Consider the following 20,242-nt stretch of genomic DNA (forward strand, 5'->3'; position numbering starts at 1 on the left):
TACCCTGTTGGGCCACCTCTAGCTTGGATACAAGATGTGATATGGGCGGACATGGAGGCTCTAGTACCCTGTTGTACTGCCTCTAGCTTAGAAGCAAGATGTGATACAGGCGGGCATGGAGGCTCTAGTACCCTGTTGTACCAGCTGTAGCTTGGATACAAGATATGATATGGACAGGCAGGGAAGCTCTAGTATCCTGTTGTACAGTCTCTAGCTTGGATACAAGATGCGATATGGATAGTCAGGGAAGTTCTGGTACCCTCTTGTACCGCCTCTAGCTTGGATACAAGATGTGATTCGGGCAGGCATGGAGGATCTAGTACCCTGTTGTACCACCTCTAGCTTGGATACAAGATATGATAAGAGCGGGCATGGAGGCTCTAGTACCCTGTTGTACCCCCTCTAGCTTAGAAGCAAGATGTGATACAGGCGGGCATGGAGGCTCTAGTACCCTGTTGTACCAGCTCTAGCTTGAATACAAGATATGATATAGACAGGCAGGGAAGCTCTAGTACCCTGTTGTACTGTCTCTAGCTTGGATACAAGATTCAAAACGGATAAGCAGGGAGGCTCTGGTACCCTGTTGTACTGCCTCTAGCTTGGATGCAAGATGTGATACGGGCGGGCATGGAGGCATACAGATTCTGTCTGGTATCCTGCAGCACATCAGTCGACATTTGCTGTAACTGACCCTGTAGATTCTTCAAACTCGTAGGCTGTCACACAAGTTGTCATCTCAGAACTTCCCATACATGCTCTATTGGCAATAAATCTGGTGACCGGACAGGCCACAGAAGTGTGAAAATGATGTGCAGACATTCCTTTTCCCTTTAAACAATCTCTTTTTTTAATTGAAATACAACATAAACCGCAGGGATTTGTGCAGACATTCGTGTGACATCCTTGTTGTGTGCGGACGAGCATCATCCTGCTGGAAAATGAAATGGAATCAAACTGAGGATGGTTGAAGCTCACAAAATCTTACTGAATGAAATCAACTGGAAGTAAATCAGAACCTCTTCTCCCCGTGATGCGAGTAAACCCCAATTATTTGGAGAGACGGACTGAAGAGTACTAAAACCATCAGGTGGAAATACTACTTTTCTGGCACGAAAGTGTTAATATTCTTGTGCATCGATTTGCTGCATTAAAACTATTTGCAACATTACTCAACTGTTAAATCCCCAGCTGCTTATCTGGTCCTCCCCGCCGTGACTGGTTTACATGGTTGTAACGGTGACGTTCCGTATGTACGCATGATTGGTGCACCAACCGAGACCAGTGATTGGCTGCAGCGATCATGTGTGTACATGGTATGTCACGGCTGCAGACAAGCAAACAAAGACCAGGAGATTGCCAGCGTGGTGGCACTGGAGTGGCAGGGCATCAAACGGCTGAGCAATGCTTCTCCGCTTTATGCCATTTCATGCACCTGCCTATTTTTTGTAATAACTTGCATGATACCTTTAACACAAAATTTGATACCAGAACTATGGTTTCTTAATTGTTTCTCTCAGCGCAGTTTTCTGCTTCTGCTCACATGATTTCCCACATGATATTGCAGTTCAGTGCTGGAAACAAATGATGGATTAACAGACTTGGATGCCTGATTAGACTTGCAGATGATGAGTGACCTAAAAAATATTGTCCTTTAGATGATAGACTATGAGAAAGTCATTCTGATTTACACTCCCGATCATGGTCTACAGACAAAGATGAAGCTTGGCTGCATTCACCTGGGGCAACCATTCAGTCTGACCCCTTTATCTCAGAAATTGATGCATACAAGTCAACACCCCGCTGCTGGATGGTGGTAGCAATCTCCATCGCCATACAAAATGAGTCGGGGCACATGTCCGCCCTTCCCAACCATTGCATTCTAGCTGTGCTCCTGTCTACAGTACGAGTACAGATCAGCAAAAGTAGTTTACAGAACTCCGGCCATGTAGGGTTCTGTACCTCAGTGATTTTCATCAAAAGTAACAAATTGACCAATAGGTGGCGATAGATATGTACTAATATTCGGCAAATTTCGGCCCACTTTCAAACGTATTGATCGTGAACAATCTTTCAATTAAGCCAAAATTATACTGGTAGAATTTGGTTAACTTAAAATCGCTTAAAATATACATAAATACTAATGCTATAAGGTAATATAAATGCTATCCGCTAATCTACTTAGAGCAGTTTCTTTTAAAATACCTTTTTCAAAATTGCTAAAATCAAAAACTCAGAAACCACCCAGGAACATAGTATTTTGTAACTAATAGTGAAATGGCACCTTTACTGTGAATTTACTCTTTGAATAGGCTTATTCCTTAAAGGGACTAAATTTATTTTAACTAAAACCAGATATTCAATTTTTGTAATATTTTTTCTTCTCTGAGTGCAGAATTTTTAATTCTGTTGTCTATACAGGATTGTGGAAGCTGCCTTATTGCTTGAGATACATTTAACAGCATTTGGAGTTATGCTTTACAGCAGATTCAAGGGCCACTCGCACAAGTGACAGGCGCTAACTCATTAGAGTTGGGAGACTGTTCTAGGCATGCTCTGTATCCTGTGCTGAAGTCATTTTGCAGGGAGGAGGAGTAGATAGTCACAGCTTATCACCTATTGTGAATGATGAATCCTGTATTATCTACATATATGCCTGTGATGGTAGTGAGACCACTGCTGCAAAACTTTCTCTACAGAACGGTCCATCGTTAATTAGCATGCAGCTTGGGAAGCACGCAAAAGCCTAAATTGTTAAATGGGAGCCACAGACAGAGGAAAACATAACAGACTTCTTTTAAAAGATATGTTTAACACAATAATGTGATTTATATAACAGGTCATTTTCTGATGACACCTTCCCTCTAAAATTTATAAATGAGCTCATAAATAAGATGCAACTTTGCAACTGAAACACACTCCGTTTCCATTCATACTTTGATGATGGAATTTTAGTTTAAGGGCACTCATCTTAAAGAGACCCTCCGATCCCAGGAACACAACATTTATCCCAGGACCAGAGGGAGAAATATTACTACCCATTATGCCCAGTTTGTGCTAGTGTGCCATGGATCCACGGGTTCTTGAGTAGAGATGAGCGAACGTACTCGTTTCGAGTAATTACTAGATCGAGCACCGCGATTTTCAAGTACTTCAGTACTCGGGTGAAAAGATTCGGGGGGCGCTGGGGGACGGGGGGAGGGCGTGGCGGCGCAGGGGTAGCAGCGGGGAACAGGGGGGAGCCCTCTCTCTCTCCCCCCCACTCCCCGCTGCAACCCCCCACTCACCCACGGCGCCCCCCGAATCTTTTCGCCCGAGTACGGAAGTACTCGAAAATCGCGGTACTCGGGTGAAAAAGGGGCGTGGCTGAGTAGGCTCGCTCATCTCTATTCTTGAGTTTTTGTTTGGTCTTTCAAAATGGCTGCTGCTCTCCTCTCACTACCCAATGCACACTGTTCCTCAGTGGTCCGAAACTCTTCATGCTGCTTTTGGATTGCTCACCACTCTCAGAGCTGATGTAGTATATTGGTAGAAATACTGCAGTCACCCAGCCAGGAATATACAGAGTGCACCACAGGTGTCGGCAATCAGCTTGAGGAATGAACAAGAAATAAGGAAATCCAGCACTTCTGTAGTTAAAATTCAATTCTTTTTTTATTCCATGTTTAAAAATAGCACAGGAAAAAGTCCAAATGACAGTGTGTTCCCCTACATGTTTTGAGCCGCCATGGCTCTTTTTCACAGCAAGGCTCGAAACATGTAGGTTTCACACACTGTCATTTTCCTGTACTATTTTTAAATAGTACCATGCATCAAGTTCTCATAAGAGAGTTGTGGCCATATTGCAAGTCTGAAAATAGGGCCAGGTAACCCGTGGGTCCAGGAGTATAAATGGTGGATTGCAGGTAATATTATTCACACTCTGATCCCGGGACCAGAGGGTCACTTAAGGTGCATGGCCAGTTGTATTATGCCATCTTATAGATAGAACTTTAATAATTTACCCATTTTTTCCAATTTAGTAAAAAGTTAAATTACTTTCCTAAAGTGGTAAATCTACAAACCCTAAAATGCATCACAAGACGAGGATAAACAAGTACAGTTTCAAGTAATGAAACTGTCAACAATACCGGACCATTAAACACACATGAAACAAGCAAATGGTGATAAATAAATCCAGCAGAACACAGGCTTGTAAACCTGCAGTGTGCTATGATTTATAATGTCTATGCTGCATAAATGTCAAGAGTGATGTAATTTGCACAAGCAAATCGGATTAGGTCCGGTCTCAGGAGTATGCGCGTCTTTCTGCAGTATCCTCACATTCCCAGCTCCTACTTCTCTTTACATCTTTAAACCCCCACCCCATCTCTACTACAAGCTTATTTTAGTTATACTTTTGCCCTGACTTGTTATATTTGACAAAACTGACCTCCCACATTTAGTGTTCTGTAGACGTGTAACAACATGGGGTGAAGTCACATGCAGTAGATTTGTTGCAGAAGTTTCTGCAACTGACCCATGCATCAGTGCTTGCCGTCAAAACAACCTCCATCATTCAGATCAAGGCAACACATTTTTAATTGTAGATATTTCTGCAACGTATCTAAAATGTGTGAATATAACTTTAACCTCTTCCTAACATGCACCATACATGTATGATGCACGTTGGGTCTCTTTGTATGGAGCGGGCTCAAGAGCCGAGGCCATTCCGTACACGGCAAGTGTTGGCCATCTTTGACTGCCGACACCTGTCAACAGACGCGGTCGCAGATAATACTAATAGTGACTATTAAACCTTTAAATTCTGCTGTAATTTCCTATAGCGGCATTTAAATGTCCCAATCAGCCTCCAGGGGACCCAAAGTCCCCCCTTCCTACCAAAGATGAGATCGCAATGTGCTGTTGAGGTGTCATTGCAGCCTGGGCCTTCGGATGGCCCCGACGGCTGTCATAAATGGCTGCCTATTAAATACATATTAATAGAATGCCTGGCAGACTATAGATATATCGCAATACTATAATATTGCAAGTGATCAGATGATCGAGAGTTAAAAAAAAAGGTAAAGCGTAAAAAATGCTTTCCTACTTTAAAAAACAAAAAAACAAAAAACCTTTTCCCACTAATAACATCAAAAAACAAAAATAAATTGTCAATGGTCTTAGACTTGTATGAGAGAGTGTGAGTATGTGACTTCAGGGAAGAGTCATATCTTCGTACCCAGTGCAATCTACACCGGTGGACACCACAGGAATCGGGGAGCAGATGCATATAAAAATTACATATTTCTGATTCCACTACAGGTACAGCACCATAACTTAGTTTATGGTGCTTTTCAGATGTGACAGATTCCCTTTAAGCAGTGGGAGGAAAAAACTTTGCCTGGTCAAAAGCAGCCAGATGTCTGTTGCACCATATTGATTGGAGGGTTAGAATATGTCCCAAACTGCATGAAATGATGAACCCTTCCTGTCAGGTGTCAACAGCTTTAGGGCTCTTTCACACGAGTATACATCGACCCGCCGTTTTCACGGTCGGCCGATATACGCTGTGATCTGATGAATTGGATTCCAATGCATCAGATCACATGGCCATATTGCCGCGACGTAAAAGCGCCCGGCCGACCAATATAGTGCAGGGCGTTTTTACGTCAGGCCCAAAAGACAGCCCTGGAACTATCTCTATGGCTCGGAATAGGTCGACCACTGCATGGGCTCCTATGGGCGCCAATGATAGCGGCCGGAGAAGGGAAGTGGGAGGGAGTTTAGCAGAGTTGGTAATGTGTTTAGATGTAATTATTAGCATAAGACTTTTCATGTCAACCCACCATGGTTTTCCCTATTCTGTGCTTAGAAAAACAAAAATTGGAAGCCGCTATTGAGAATCTTTGGATTTTTTTTTATATCAACAGATTATATTCCAAACCCAACAGCCAATAAATGTGCAGCATAAACCGACAGCGGTAACATCCATGTACTGCAGGCGCATATGAATAATGAAGAATACCTACTTGTAAGAATGGTCAGCAGAAATAGGTACTCTGTGTAGGAGATCAGCCCTGAGGAGGAGAACAGTGACAGTTAGTCAGCGGCACGGATCACACTAGCCGGTAACACTACATGCAGCGCTGCAGGCATTTCAGCTCATTTTTATTAGTGACATTGCCGTTTACGTTACCTTGTCACATTTACACAAATAATGGCAGAGCAGATAAGTTTCACATCTTTCATTGTGTCATCGTTAAGACTTGGACCGTGCAAAACTGGCTCATATGTCTGTAGTGCACTGAACATGAACTTTTTTTTCCCTTTTTGTTAGAACGCCAGCATCTGTTTTATGCTTTTTTACTCAATTAAGCAGAGTACATTTATTTGTTTTATTAAGACATCTGCACTAAATCTTTCTTATGATGTGCTTTCACTATTCCCTAAGTAGATGTTCTGTTTATACAAATCTGCATCTCCATGAAAAGACCTGAAAAGTCAGGTGCGACTGCAAGTAAACCCAAAAATACCAAGTCATGCTAAGGCTGAGTTCACACGAGCGTTTTCTTGCACAACAGAACTCTACCAAACGGAAGTCAACGGAAAACATTCTTTCCATTGTTTTGGTTGATTCATCACCAGATCCTTCAAAAAAATTGGAAAGTATGCTTTCCGCCCATTTCCGTTTCACTTCACTTTTTCAGCATTTTAAATTTATTTTTTTTAAATTTTGTACTATGTGGCTTGTTTAGCACATGCTAAAAAATAAAGTCTCATAGAAAAAACGGAAAGGAAAAACAGATGAAACTGGAGTGCTTTCCATTTTTCCATTCTCCCATTGACTACAGCGTAAAAGAAAAAAAAAGATAGATTGATTTTTGTACTTTTTAAAAAAATAACTGGAGAGAAAAGTGCAGCAATCTGCGTTTTTGTTCCAGTGTAAAAAGCAGAATGGAGATGGAATATTGAGAAATGGATTGACGTGGTAGGTCTTCAGTTTCAGTGCACTTCTACAGGCAAGCTGATGGAAATGTTTTTCCGTTTTGCTGCTCCCACGATGGAATAGCTAGACAGAAAGCAAAACAACTAGTGTGAAATAGCGCTAGCAGGGCCCTAGGAAGCGGAGATAAGGGATGTTCTTCAATGTAGTCTTCACACAGCAGATCTGTTTTACCTCTCCCTGCATGTGAAGTGGAAGAAACGCTGTGGCCTCCAATGGACCTGCCATGGACCTCTGCAAGTAGCATGAGGAGACTTATAAGGTCTTGCAATGCTCCTTTGGGAAATTTGGGATGCAAATGGAAGATGGTACAATGGTCCTGGAGTCACACCTATTGCAAGACAGCTTTCCTATAAGTCAATGTCCAACCATCTAATAATTGCCCTTGTAACAGGACTGGAAATATAGGGGAAAATCAGAAGGTCAAGTATTGACTTATAGGAAAGCTGCTTTCCAGTAGCTGGTGCTGGAGACGCACTGTACAATCTCCAATTTGTAAACCAAGGCCTTGTAAGTCTCCTAATAAGCCTAATTGAGGATCTCCACAAAGAGAAACTGTACCCCTCCCAACTCACATCATGGGCCTCTCAACCAGCAAGACATAGCTACTGTACACGGACAAGGGGCAAAAAACCCCAAACAGCCTGTCTGTGAATGGCTATCTTTTCCTTCTGGTTTGGTTTATATCCTTAAGCCCCATTTACACGCAATGATTATCACTCAAAATTCATTCAAACGATGGCATATGAACGATAATCGTTGCATGTAAACGCTACCATTGTTCACTCTTCAGCTGAACGATGATTTTAAGGTGAGCTTAAAATCCATCGTTCAGCCAGAGAGCAGATAAGACAGACCCACAGGCTGTGTTCTGCAAGGGATCAGCTGATTACATTGTATACAGGTAACAGCCAATGCGAGAACAAAAGAGCTGATGGCAGAGCTCAGATCACCTGCTGTGTAATGCAAGCAGCTTCCAGAAGCTCAGTTACATACAAATGAAAATAATAAAGTGCTAATGAGCATTAGTGTCCATTAGCACTTTATACAAAATGATCACTAGAATGGTCACTTGTTTGAAAGATTGTCTTTGCGTGTAAATGAGCCTTTAGTCATGTTAAAAAGCCTGTTGCAAGATCAGATATCGACTTATAAGGACGCTATCTAGCAATAGCTAGTGCTGCAAGCACAAATGTTCCACCTCCCCCTTTGTATACAAAAACTTCTGTCTGAAAATGCTAAAACTTGTTGCAAAAGTCTGTGGCAATGTAACCAAATAAGGCATGTGATTTGCTGTGGTCAATTTTCAGTGTGGAATCAGCACTGAACTAACCCTCCAAATCGTGAATATGCATGGCCTTAGGATATGTTCATATAGCGAAATCTGACGCGGAATTTCCCTTGTGGATTCCATCTCTAAAAAAACTGTGCAGCCCAGCAAGCAAATAATTGGCCGTGGATCCGCAAACAGATTTAGTTCTTTTCAATGGGCAAGTCTCTGTGCGGGATTCCCAGTGTGAATTTAGTGTCAAAATATAACATGTCACTTGTTGTTCTGCTTCACACATGGATTTGAAATCTGATTGCGGGAACATTTTACACTGTGTATACTATGTTGTGGATTCCCATTGAAAAAGTAATAGGATGCGGAATGACAGCAGATTCTGCAGCAAAAATCCACTGTGTGAACATATCTTTAGGCTTCGGTCAGACAGACACATATTACGTGCATTTAAATACGCGTACTCTGGACCCCGAGTGGTTCTAGTGAACTGAACTTACAGCAGCAAAGTGATCTGTGATTGAGTAAACCTGATTTAGTAGAATGGTGGGACATTGCAGGTGGTAATCCAGAATACAGATGGTTAAAACTAATACAATATGAGCAACAGTATCACCGTTGAACACAATTCTGTAGAGCTCTGCAGACAACACAGAGCTTCCCAGCACTCAGAGTATGATATTGGGTGGTGGGCAAATACGGGGACTGGGTGGTGGGCAAATACGGGGCTTGTCCTGGCATACTGTCTTGGCCAATCAAACCTTGAACGTGGAAGGTTGTCAGGCTGCAACAATGTAATGCCCAGTGAGTGTCATATATGGGTCCTATTATAATTAAAGAGATTGTGCCAAGAGACACAATCCCTTTTAGAACATGGGCTCAGGGCAAACAGTTGATCGCCCAAGGTCCTGCTCTTGGCAGCCTGACAAACGCCTGATTTCACCAGGGAAAGCTGTGGCCAGCCAAACATTAGAAATGTAGTATTACAGGACGGCCATTCGCATGATTGGCTGTCCTTTAATTCAAGGGCAGCACAAAGTCCACTCGAATACTGGGGAATCCAGAATGGGGGACCCTGCTCCAGGACATCCTTATGCCTTAATACACCACATGAAAAGTAGTTATGTACTTGGCATAACTGCTTTAACCCTTTCCAATCCACTGTCTGACGTCTAAAGACATTCTGATTGAAGTCTGTACAGCTCCGATGTCGGAAGACGTCCAGCAGGGTATTCTTACTGTAGATTACTGGCCGCTCTGTTGTCAGGGGCCTCTCCAGCATGTCACACACCGCAGTACTGGCTCTAGCCAGCAAATGGCGCCATTGTATAATGACAGAAAGAGAAAGCCCCCAGGAAACCCTGAATCCAAAATTGGATTGCAAAGGGTTAATGGAACCATGCACGATACTTGTTGGGAGTTGGATGCTTTCCTCTGCAAACCGGCCACCCAGCGTGGAGTTGCGTATCTCCATACCCAATATCAGATTGGACCGAACACTATGCCTACACAAAGGAGGATCAAAGTATTTCAAACCCTTTAGCAGCCTGAGAAGAATGGAGATTCATCTGTCCATAATCCCACAGGCCATGGAAACACACACGTCTGCCAGGTTCTTAGATGATAATGATAATGCAAATAGGCCCTTTGCCAAAAAAGACGTGTCCCTCTCTTTGTGCAATATGTCCTTTCTGCAAGGTGATTTTTTTTCTCCTTTTTTCCCCAACTTCACAGGACTGTTCTATAAATGTGAGGTCAGAATATGCAGGTGCCGTTCAGGTTGTAATTCTGGCACGCATAGTGGTAGTCATTACCGAATTATACACTATTGAGAGGGGCTGGGAGGAGAGTCCTTTCATTCCTTGTGTGATCGAATACCTTGAAACACATTGCTGAGCCTGACAGGCACTAGTGGGATTAATCACTCAATGGAAGCTTATGTAGTACAGAAGACGTCTCAGTGTGGCATGTTTAAACACTGCTTAAGGCAGAGTAAACACCATTTACTTCCGTTTACATTTAGCCAAATTAATAGATAAAGGAAATCCAGCAAAGTGTGAATTTTAATTATGCTTCTTGTAGCAGTAGGAAATGTGAATGACATTGAGCGGCCACTTTATTAGAGACCCCGGCTCTTTCATGATTGCGGCTTACCTGCATGAAAATTAGACTTGTTACCCTGCAGCATCAAATCAAGACAAAAAGTTTAACATGGATTTAGTTTCAGTGTGAATCCACACTAGAATGGGAAAATCAAGTGACTTCCAACGAGGCGGGTTCATTGATCCTTGACTAGCCAGAACCAGTATTTCATACACTGCCAGCCTTCTGGGATTTCCTCCAGCAATGGTGTGGAGAGTATGCTGAGAATGGCGTGATCGAGGAAAACCTCCAGCAAAAGGAGATCCTATGGCCATAACTCAAGGAAAGGGGTCAGAGGTGGATGTCAAGAATGGTTCTGAGAAACAGGTGGTGCATAATCAAGCAAATTGCAGCCAAATACAATGCTGGTGCTCAATCAAAATATGTCTGAATGCACAACTTGTCATTCCTTTGTGCTGATGAGATATAACAGCAGACTATTACTTCCAGCACCGTTTCTGCCTAAGAGAAATAGAAAGGCGAGGCTGCAGTAGGCAAAAGAGGGCAAAAATCATATCATTGAGTAGTGGAAAACCATTGCCTGGTCAGATTAATCCAAATTTCTGTTGCACCATTTTCATGGGAGGTTAGAATTCAGCACAAGCAGCATGGAAAGATGAACCTTTCTGGTCAGATGTGAACAGGTCAGGCTGGTGCAGGTGGAGTAATGGTGCGGTGAATGGCTTCTAGGCACATCTTGATACCGGTAGATGGATGCCATGATGTATTGCTGAGGTTCTGTTGGCCAAAAGAGGTCCAAGCACTACTAGATGGATGTCTCTAAAGTGGTTATTCAGTGTACACAGGGATTCTACAGGGAGCAGCATTGAAAAAGCAGCAGTCAACCGATATGTTTGATAGGAGCATTCACCCAGCTTTCTCAGGCTTCTGAATTGCATGTCTTGCTGGTTATGCAGAAGTATATAGTCACTACATAAAGGCCCTTTTACACAGACCAATTAACTGTTGGAACGGGTGAACGATGACAGTCTGCTTTCAAACTACATCCGTTCGCATGCGCAAATAATCATTTAAAATGCCGGGTAACAGTCTGCGAAAGACGGAATAAATGTTAAATTCAATGACTGGCAAATGACAAATAATGATATTTACGTGTAAACCGAGTGACGAATGAAAAGCGAACATATTATTGTTCATCGTTCAATCATTGACCGCGTTTACACCACACGATTTTAATCGTTCATTTTCGCACGATTCAATTTGAATGAATCATTCCGTGTAAAAGGGCCATTATTAGGCAAATGTGCTATGCTCTGAGAAATCTGCACGTTCACATCCCTTATAATGCGCTCAATAGAAAAAAGGAATTAACAAGGCTATCAAAATGTCCCATTTAAAGACCCACTACTCCACTGCCGTTATATAGGAAAGCGTGCTGTAATACATAAACAGAGAAGCAACGTGCTGTCATTTGTATATTTTCAATTGTATAGGGCAAGAGAGTATAAAAAAAGGAGTAACCGCAATGCCCCTTTGATGTGAGCAGCAGTGACAAGAGATGTCAGCACGGCCCAATCTGCAGCAGGAATGCGTATTTGTACAGCAAGAAGATTTACAGTTTAGAACTGTGGATTTACATTAATGGACACTGGAGGCGCCTGACGAAAGTTAGAAGGGCTAGTATATGCAGCATCTCATGAAACAGTTCTCTTTAGTTATGGTTACTGTATACACCAAATATGTACATTGTTCTCAGGCTGCACATCAGGGCAGGGATCCTGAATAGTGGAGTTCTACTCTGCATCATTTAGTAACATAGTATGTTAGGATGAATAAAGACAATGTCCATCTAGTTTGGTCAGTTTCTACCCCCCCCCCCCCATCCCCGTTGATCCAGAGGAAGGCAACCCCCCCCCCCCTCCCCGCCATTACCTTGTCCTCAGACAGAGAGTTCCACAGTCTCACTGCTCTTACAGTAAAGAACCCTTTTCTGTGTTGGCGATGAACCCTGCTTTCTTCTAGGCATGGCAGATGCCCTCTTGTTACCGTCGCAGTTCTGGGTATAAACACATCATGGGAGAGATCCTTGTATTGTCCTCTAATGTAATTATACATAGTTATTTGATCGCCCCTTAGCCGTCTTTTTTCCAGGGTAAATAATCCCAATTTTGTTTGCCTCTCTGGGTATTCCAGTCCCTTCATTCTATGTATTAGTTTAGTTGCCCTTCTTTTGAACCCCCTCCAGCACTGTAACATCCTTCCTGACCTCCGGTGACCAGAACTGTACACAGTATTCCATGTGAGGCCTACCAAGTGCCTTATATAGTGGGAGGATAATGTTCTTGTCCCTCGCCCCTATACCTCTTAATACACCCTAAGACTTTTTTTTACCTTTTGCAGCAGCTGATTGGCATTGATTGCTCCAATTAAGTCTACAGTCCACTAGTACCCCCAGGTCTTTTTCCATATCACTTTTCCCTAGCAGTTCCCCATTTAGTGTATATTGGTGACATCCGTTTCTCCTGCCCATGTGCATAACCTAACATTTATCAATACTGAACATTTGCCATTTTTCTGCCCAAGCCCCCAGCTTATCTAGGTCCTTCTAGCCGTACATTGCACTCCATTGTATCATCTTGTATAATTTTGCATCATCTGCAAATATTGATATTTTACTGTGCAGCCCCTCTATCAGGTCGTTGATAAATATATTGAACAGAATGGGGCCCAGTACTGAACCCTGTAGCACCCCGCTAGCAACGGTGGTCCAATCAGAGTACGAACCATTTATTACCACCCTCTGCTTTCTATCTCTGAGCCAGTTCTTTACCCAGATACACGTTTTCAACCAATCCAAGCTGTCTCATTTTATATATCAGCCTATCATGCAGCACGGTGTCAAATGCTTTAGAGAAGTCCAGATATATGAGATCATTAGACTCTCCCAGGTCCAGCCTAGAACTTACTTCATTGTAGAAACTGATCAAATTGGTCTGACATGATCGACCCCTCGTGACCCCATTCTGATGAGGAGTTATACTATTGTTTTCCTTGAGGTATTCCAGGATGACATCTCTCAGAAACCCCTCAAATATTTTTCCAATTATTGAAGTGAGACTTACCAGCCTGTAGTTACCAGGTTCTGTTTTAGACCCCTTTTTGTAAATTGGGACCACACTGGCAATGTGCCAATCTATTGGTACAACCCCGGTCTCAATGGTGTCTCTAAATATAAGAAATACCACTCTATCTATCACATTACTTACTTCCCTTAGAACCCTTGGGTGTATTCCATCTGGGTCCGTTGATTTATCGATAATCCTTCTTAACTGGCTCTGCACTTCCTTCTGTGTTAGGCATGCAATACTTAGCTGGGGGTTTGTTTTATTCTCCTGCATCTCATGTCATATTTCTTTTTCATTCGTGAATATACTTGAGAAAAAGCTGTATAATAATCTCTTCCCCCCCCCCCCATCCCCATCATCTCCTGCATTACTTGTTAAGGAGCCAGTGCTTTCAGTTCAAATCCTTTTACTGTTTATATAATTGAAAGGTTAACTACGGTATCTTCCTCTATAAAATACAATATGCAAGGTTACTGGAATTAAAGTGTACCCGACTTTTCAGAATAAGCTGCCATGTGTGTAAACGGGGAATAATGCTCTATCTGGCTATTATATGACTTGTAACCTGTATTTTTTCCCTCTACAGGTGGTACGTCTGATTTTCCATCCTGTCAGAACTGATGGGAGGAGCCTACTGCTGTGCTGTGTTCTATAGACTGTACACAAAGATCGACAAAGATCCTGCTTTCTGTCTGTAACACACATACCTCATTATGCAGGAGGGTTTTGTGTTAGCGTCTCTCCGTTCCTCTCCTCTCTATATACAATTCAATTCAGTGATCAGCGCGACACAGAAACTCTTGCCATTGACCATTCACGTAACTGCTCCAGTGGTCATGTAAGTATGAACAGCCTATGAACGCCAAGGCCAGCGATTAGTTGCAGCAGTCATGTGTTGGATGAATGGCACATGAGCACTGCAGTGGCTTCCAGTACCAGAGCAGCAGAGAATGGTGTGGCTGTTCTGGATCAGTGGGACATTTAATAGGAGAGTACTTAGTTTTTTTTGTTTTTTTTTAACCTTCGTTTATTTCCTGCGCTTTGCAATTTCTAAAAATGTCCCGGGAAACCTTTTTAAAGCACAATTTTGATCTGGGGACCCTTTCTGATTACAAACCGGAGTCAGTAAGAAAATTTTCCTAACTTCATGGCAAATTGGGTCTCTGACGTTTATACAGTGGATTTTGCCTTTCTCTGGATCAACTGGGGTTTGTAAATATATAAAAAGATTGAACCTGATGGACTGATTTCTTTTTTTCAATGCAAGACACTAGGTAAACTTTATTATACAATATTACAGTGTCCTTGTATGGTTGCTATCAGGATATCGCATTTGCATTGTAATTAACACGTTAAAGGGGTTTTCTAGTAGTAAAATATTGATGGTCTATCCTTAGGATAGGCCATCAATAGTAGATTGGCAATGGTCTGCTGGCCGAGACCGCAGCTGATCAGCTGTTTGCCAGACCACTGCGCTCACGCCCCGAGCTGATTTCTGCAGAAAACGTACTGCTACGTTCTCACTGCAGTGGTCAGATTTGGTATTACACCCCATTCATTTTCATAGGAACTTGGCCTGCAATACCAAACCTGACCACTGCAGAGGAAAACAGAGCTAACCGCTTCCTGCGGAGAGCCACTCAGTGCACAAGCACACTGGCCCAAAAAACAGCTTATAGGCAGAGGTCCTGGGCAACAAGACCCCCACTGATTATTATTGGTGATCTATCCTAAGGATAAGCCATTCATAGTTTGCAATTGGACAACATATGAAAGCTAATGGATACTGGCTGTCATATACCATTGATAGAACGAGGAACGAATTTACTACACCTCCAGTTCTTTCTATTAAACCAAATGGGTTACAATTTAATATTAAGCTTCTCTTTGGGCGTCATCCATGGTATGCACACTATATAATTTCGCAGAGGGGATATCCCTTATTCGTATATAAAAGGAAAAAAGAAACTCGCTGGGTGCCGTCTCGCTATTGTACGCAGCTCAATGGAAGTTCATTTCAGAAATGACATAATTGCTTAATATATAATTATGCTTGCTTAAGAAGAAAATGACATTGTTGATGCGTATAACTGCAGTGAGAGGAGGGGGCTGGCGTCCATTTACACTACGCACTCCAACATATTCACTCTGACAACAAAGATTTCTTTTTTTTTCCAAGAGAAAGGAAATTTTTTTGCTAGGAAATAAATTGCCTTGCAGATATATTTTATAATTACAGGATTAGTCTTGTGTAAGCTGACACCACATTTATCTATAGAATGCTGACTAATTTGTGACCTTTCTAAGTGTGAAATTTAAATATGCGCAGTTGGGTAGAAGAAAGGCGATCAAGCGGTAACCCTTTACGATGATGAACGCCTATTCTGTTACATGGACTTCCAAGTATTAACCGTTTTTAGTTTGATAGATTGTATATATAGTGCTTCACATGAACGCACTCATACTGCACGTACGGATCACTGACTCGTTTAATGGGGTTGTCTCTGGGCCGTACCTGATCTTGCACCTCATTCCCCACTCAAGACCATGAGACTGAGGTGGAAAACCAAATTCAGCCCATGGATAAAGGTGCTCATCAACGCTAAATGGCCACTTGACTAGAGTCATCGACCATTCATCATTGGAGCTTCACTGTATGGAAATTCAACCCGTGACCCCGGAGTGCAGTATAAAAATCAAGTGACAAGTTTTCGGAGAATCCACATGAGATGGGAAAATCCAGCGATCAGAGAGACTTCCAACAAGGCCTGGTCATTGGTGCTAGATTAGCTGGTGCCAGGATTCACTGTCAACCTCCTGGTGTTTTCTTGTGTAACAGTGTGAACGATAAAAACATCTACTGAAAGGGTATCCTGTGAACAACTCGTCGACAAAAGGGGTCAGAGGAGGATGTCCGGAATTGTTCTAATGAATAGGCAGTGCAGAGTCAAGCAAACTGCAGCTGAATACAATGCTGGTGGCTCCAACTAATGAATGTGCAATTCATTGTTCTTTAACACAGGTAACCAATTCCATGGGCCCTTGGATGATAGAGTCACAGTGGAATCCCTTAGTCAATGCCGGGCCCACCCGCGAGCCATGTATAGGCCCTGAGTAATTAATAAGGCCCTGCTTTGTTCTCTGAGTCACTAACAAGGCTCCTCTTGCTCCCTGGTAATAAAATAAAACGCACCTCCATCCTGCTCTCATAGTGTCCTCCATCCTCTATCTTGGCCTCCTCTGGCCAGGATTAGGCATCGCCTGCCTGCCAGAGAAGCCGCCAGACGGCAGAACAAGAAGCACTAAGCTGCCTGCAGTGTCGCTGTCATAGTCAATTGTATCTGTGTCTTTAAGATGTGGATACGACTAATCTCATAGATTGAGAACTGAATTCATCCCACCCTGAGTGGGCCATTGCAGGCACGGTGGGCCGCAGAAACTGCTGGGTGCCAATGCCGGCCCTGACCAGCGCCATTGTCATCTAAGAGAAACAGGAATATAAGACTGCAGTGGTTGAAAGAGTGCGATATTGTATCACTGAGCAGTGGAGGAACATCAGCTGGTCAGATTAATCCAGATATCTGTTGCACCATGCTGATGGGAGAGTCAAAATATGGCACAACAGAAGATTCTTCCGACAATGGCGGTACTTCATAAAAACATTTCTCACCACCTGAGAAATAAGATCATCTATGTATCCCTTTAAGGATACTACCTGGTACCTCACCTTGGAAAATGCCAGCCACCTAGGGCGGTTGAAACTAGATGGCTAAGATATGAGGAATTCCAAATAACTCAGAAGGGGTCTATATTTTGAATATGACCCATATCTAGACAAGAGTGGCGAGTCCTAGGTCCAAAGTTAAGTATTAGCATGTTTGAGATACATTTAAGAAGCTATGAAATGTATATGAATACATCATCCTCTTTTTTTGGGGGGGGGGGGATTTTTCTCTTTCTTTTTCCTTCCTCTATTTCATGTCTTGTTATTTTATTATAAATGTATGTTCTGACAACGGAATATAGGTAACGAACTTCTAACGACTAGAATCTTACAGGTTTATAAGTATACACTCACGCGGTTTTCATATTGTAATGCAATGTACCATTGTTTCTATTATTCTCATTGTTATTACAAGATGCCAATAAAAAGATGTTTAAAAAAATATATGGCACAAGCAGCATGAATTGATGAACCCTTACTGTAAGCTGGTCACAGCATGTCAGCACCTCCATCTAATTTGTGACAACTACAAGAAGCTTCCTGTCCACAGGGGCCAATATTCCTGCAGAACAATTTCAGTTCCAAGTGGAATCTACAATGAATTGCTTCATGTGTGAAGGCTAAAGAATGGCCAAGGTGCTACTAGATGGGAGTCTCCAATAAAGTGATCATTCAGTGTTCATTAGATGAATGTTGGCTGAACCCACCGATTTAATTTGTATGGAGGGGTTCAGAGTCCTTCTTCATAGCAGATGTTGGCGAAAAGAAGAAATTGGACACGCATGATTTCAAGATGCCCAAAGCTTTGTGCTCATGGGAAATAGGCTGTCAGAAGTGTCTTGTAGTGGCTTACTCCCCTCTTCCGATTGAAAATGCATACACATTCAGACAAGGTAGATATGTATGGGGGGTGTTGGGAGGAATAGCTGCTTGTTTGGGCAACAGCTATCTAAGGTGTATGCCACCATGTGGGGAAAGGAGGAGGAGAGAAATAAAAGCAGACTCACTCTTCTAATATTGGGCAACCAATTTAAGGAATGTTTACAAGGTTGTGCCCAAAATTCTTGGATAAATTAAAATTATTGCAATTTAGAAAAATACATCTTTATAGCTGTAAATGGCTACAGAGTCGCAAACTGCTCCTACTCTGGGTCTGGAAAATCGAAGGGCTCCATAAACTTCTTTGTGTGGGTAAAGGTTAGTGACAACTACTATGGATATCGCTTTAGTACCATATTTTCCACCATAGTGTTTAATTATCCGTATCGCAGATGTAACACCAGAACCCACCGTGATTCTAAAGAACTACTATACGGATTGGGCTAAACCAGTACAAAACCCCTGTCTGCACAAGGACTTATTTCGTTTTCATCACCAAGTTAGATCATGTTGGAAGAACTGCACCTGCCATTGTTTTATAATGATATATGGGAACACTTTACTGTTAAACATGGAATTTAAACCCAATAACTAATGAACAAGTCTATGGCTCTGTGTACATCACGTCTGGTGATGAGGGATACATATCCAGCAAAAGTGCTATCCCAAAGTAGACCTGTTAAGCCTTTCCAATCCACTGTCTGACATCTTCCTACATTCTGATTGAAGCTTGTACAGCTCCAATTTAAGAAGACATCCGACAGGGTATTCTTACAGTCTATTGCTAGCCACTCCGCTGTCGGAGCCTCTTTGGCCCACACACACTGGCTTTAGCCAGCAGATGGCACGGTTGTATAAAAAGAGAAAGCCTTTTAGGAAACCCTGAATCCAAAATTGGATTGGAAAGGGTTAAAAAATGTGGAAGGCAACCCATGGAAATGGAGTATAAGTTCTATGGATTTGCTATAAATGTCTAATAGGAATATCGATTTAAAGGAGTTGTACCAGAATTACATGTTATCCCCTATCCATAGGAAAGCATATAACTTGCTGATAGGTGGGAGATTCACCACTGAGACCCCCCACTGATCTTGAGAATGGGGAACCAGTGTCCTCCCCTGTCTGTTGTCACTGTGGGGTTGCTTCTCTCTCTTTCGAGAGAGAGAGAGACGGAGACGTCAGAATGAATGGAGCAAAGGCCAAGCATGTCTGGTGGGCACTACATCCATTTCAGTGGGTCTTCTGGAAATACCCGAGCGCTTGCCATTCGGCTATCTCTGGCAATTGCATGGAAAATGAATAGAGCAACAGCACGCTTGCACAACCAGAGCTCCATTCAGTCTCCTAATTCATTGTGACGGCTGCAGTAAGCCGGCAGTGAGAAGAATGTAGTAAACAGGCCCCCTGTTCTCAGGATTGGTGGGGGGTCTAAGTGGTGAGAACACTATTGATCAGTAAGTAATCCTTTATCCTGTGGATAGGGGATAACTTGTGATTCTGGTACAACCTCTTTAAGAACATTGGCTAGATTACATTCCCTTGCTCAGAATATCTGTAATATTACCTCCCTATGTTGGCTGACCAAACATTAAGAGCCTTGTCCACAGCCCAACAATCACCCAACAAACAAGCAAATACTTGGGTGATCCCATTTTTAATCTGGCACAAAAAAAATCATAGTTGTCAGTGGCACATCTCCTTGAATGAAGAGCGTATATGCTGCAGACAATGATGAAGCTCGATAGGGGTTGAATGACCATTCGTCTTCCAATAGAGTCTGAATTGACCATTGTGAAGGTCCAGTAGACGAGCATCGATCATGTTGATTGGTGCTTTATCATTTAAAGTAAAACAATGAGAACATACTAAGAGATATAAACTAATTTAGCTCACATATCCACAAGTGGGGTGAACTAGCTTACTGACCAAACAACAAGAATCAGTAAGTTCTTCGAGTGTCCTATGACATCACTAATGAATACAAGAATGGACAATATTCGGTCTTCATGCACCAACAATAACTTGGTGATAACAAGACAAGGGCATCAGACGAATGGGCATGCAGCACATTTAAAGGGGTTTTCAATTGAAACGTGTCTCCTCGACTCAGGGGTGGAACCTCAGTGGTACCAGCACAAATGCTTTTT

At 42.5% G+C, this 20,242-nt stretch overlaps 1 protein-coding gene across 1 annotated transcript in view; it reads right to left on the minus strand.

Annotated features, from left to right (window-relative positions):
- The window catches only part of MICU2 (mitochondrial calcium uptake 2), a 234,749-nt gene that overhangs the window by 45,859 nt on the left and 168,648 nt on the right, over positions 1-20,242 (minus strand). The window contains exon 5 of the mRNA XM_066582201.1: positions 6,009-6,056. Within this exon, the coding sequence (XP_066438298.1) occupies positions 6,009-6,056 (48 nt within the window). The remainder of the gene's footprint in view (positions 1-6,008; positions 6,057-20,242) is intronic.

This window comes from Eleutherodactylus coqui, chromosome 1 (genome assembly GCF_035609145.1).
Source record: "Eleutherodactylus coqui strain aEleCoq1 chromosome 1, aEleCoq1.hap1, whole genome shotgun sequence".
NCBI classification, from domain to species: domain Eukaryota; kingdom Metazoa; phylum Chordata; class Amphibia; order Anura; family Eleutherodactylidae; genus Eleutherodactylus; species Eleutherodactylus coqui.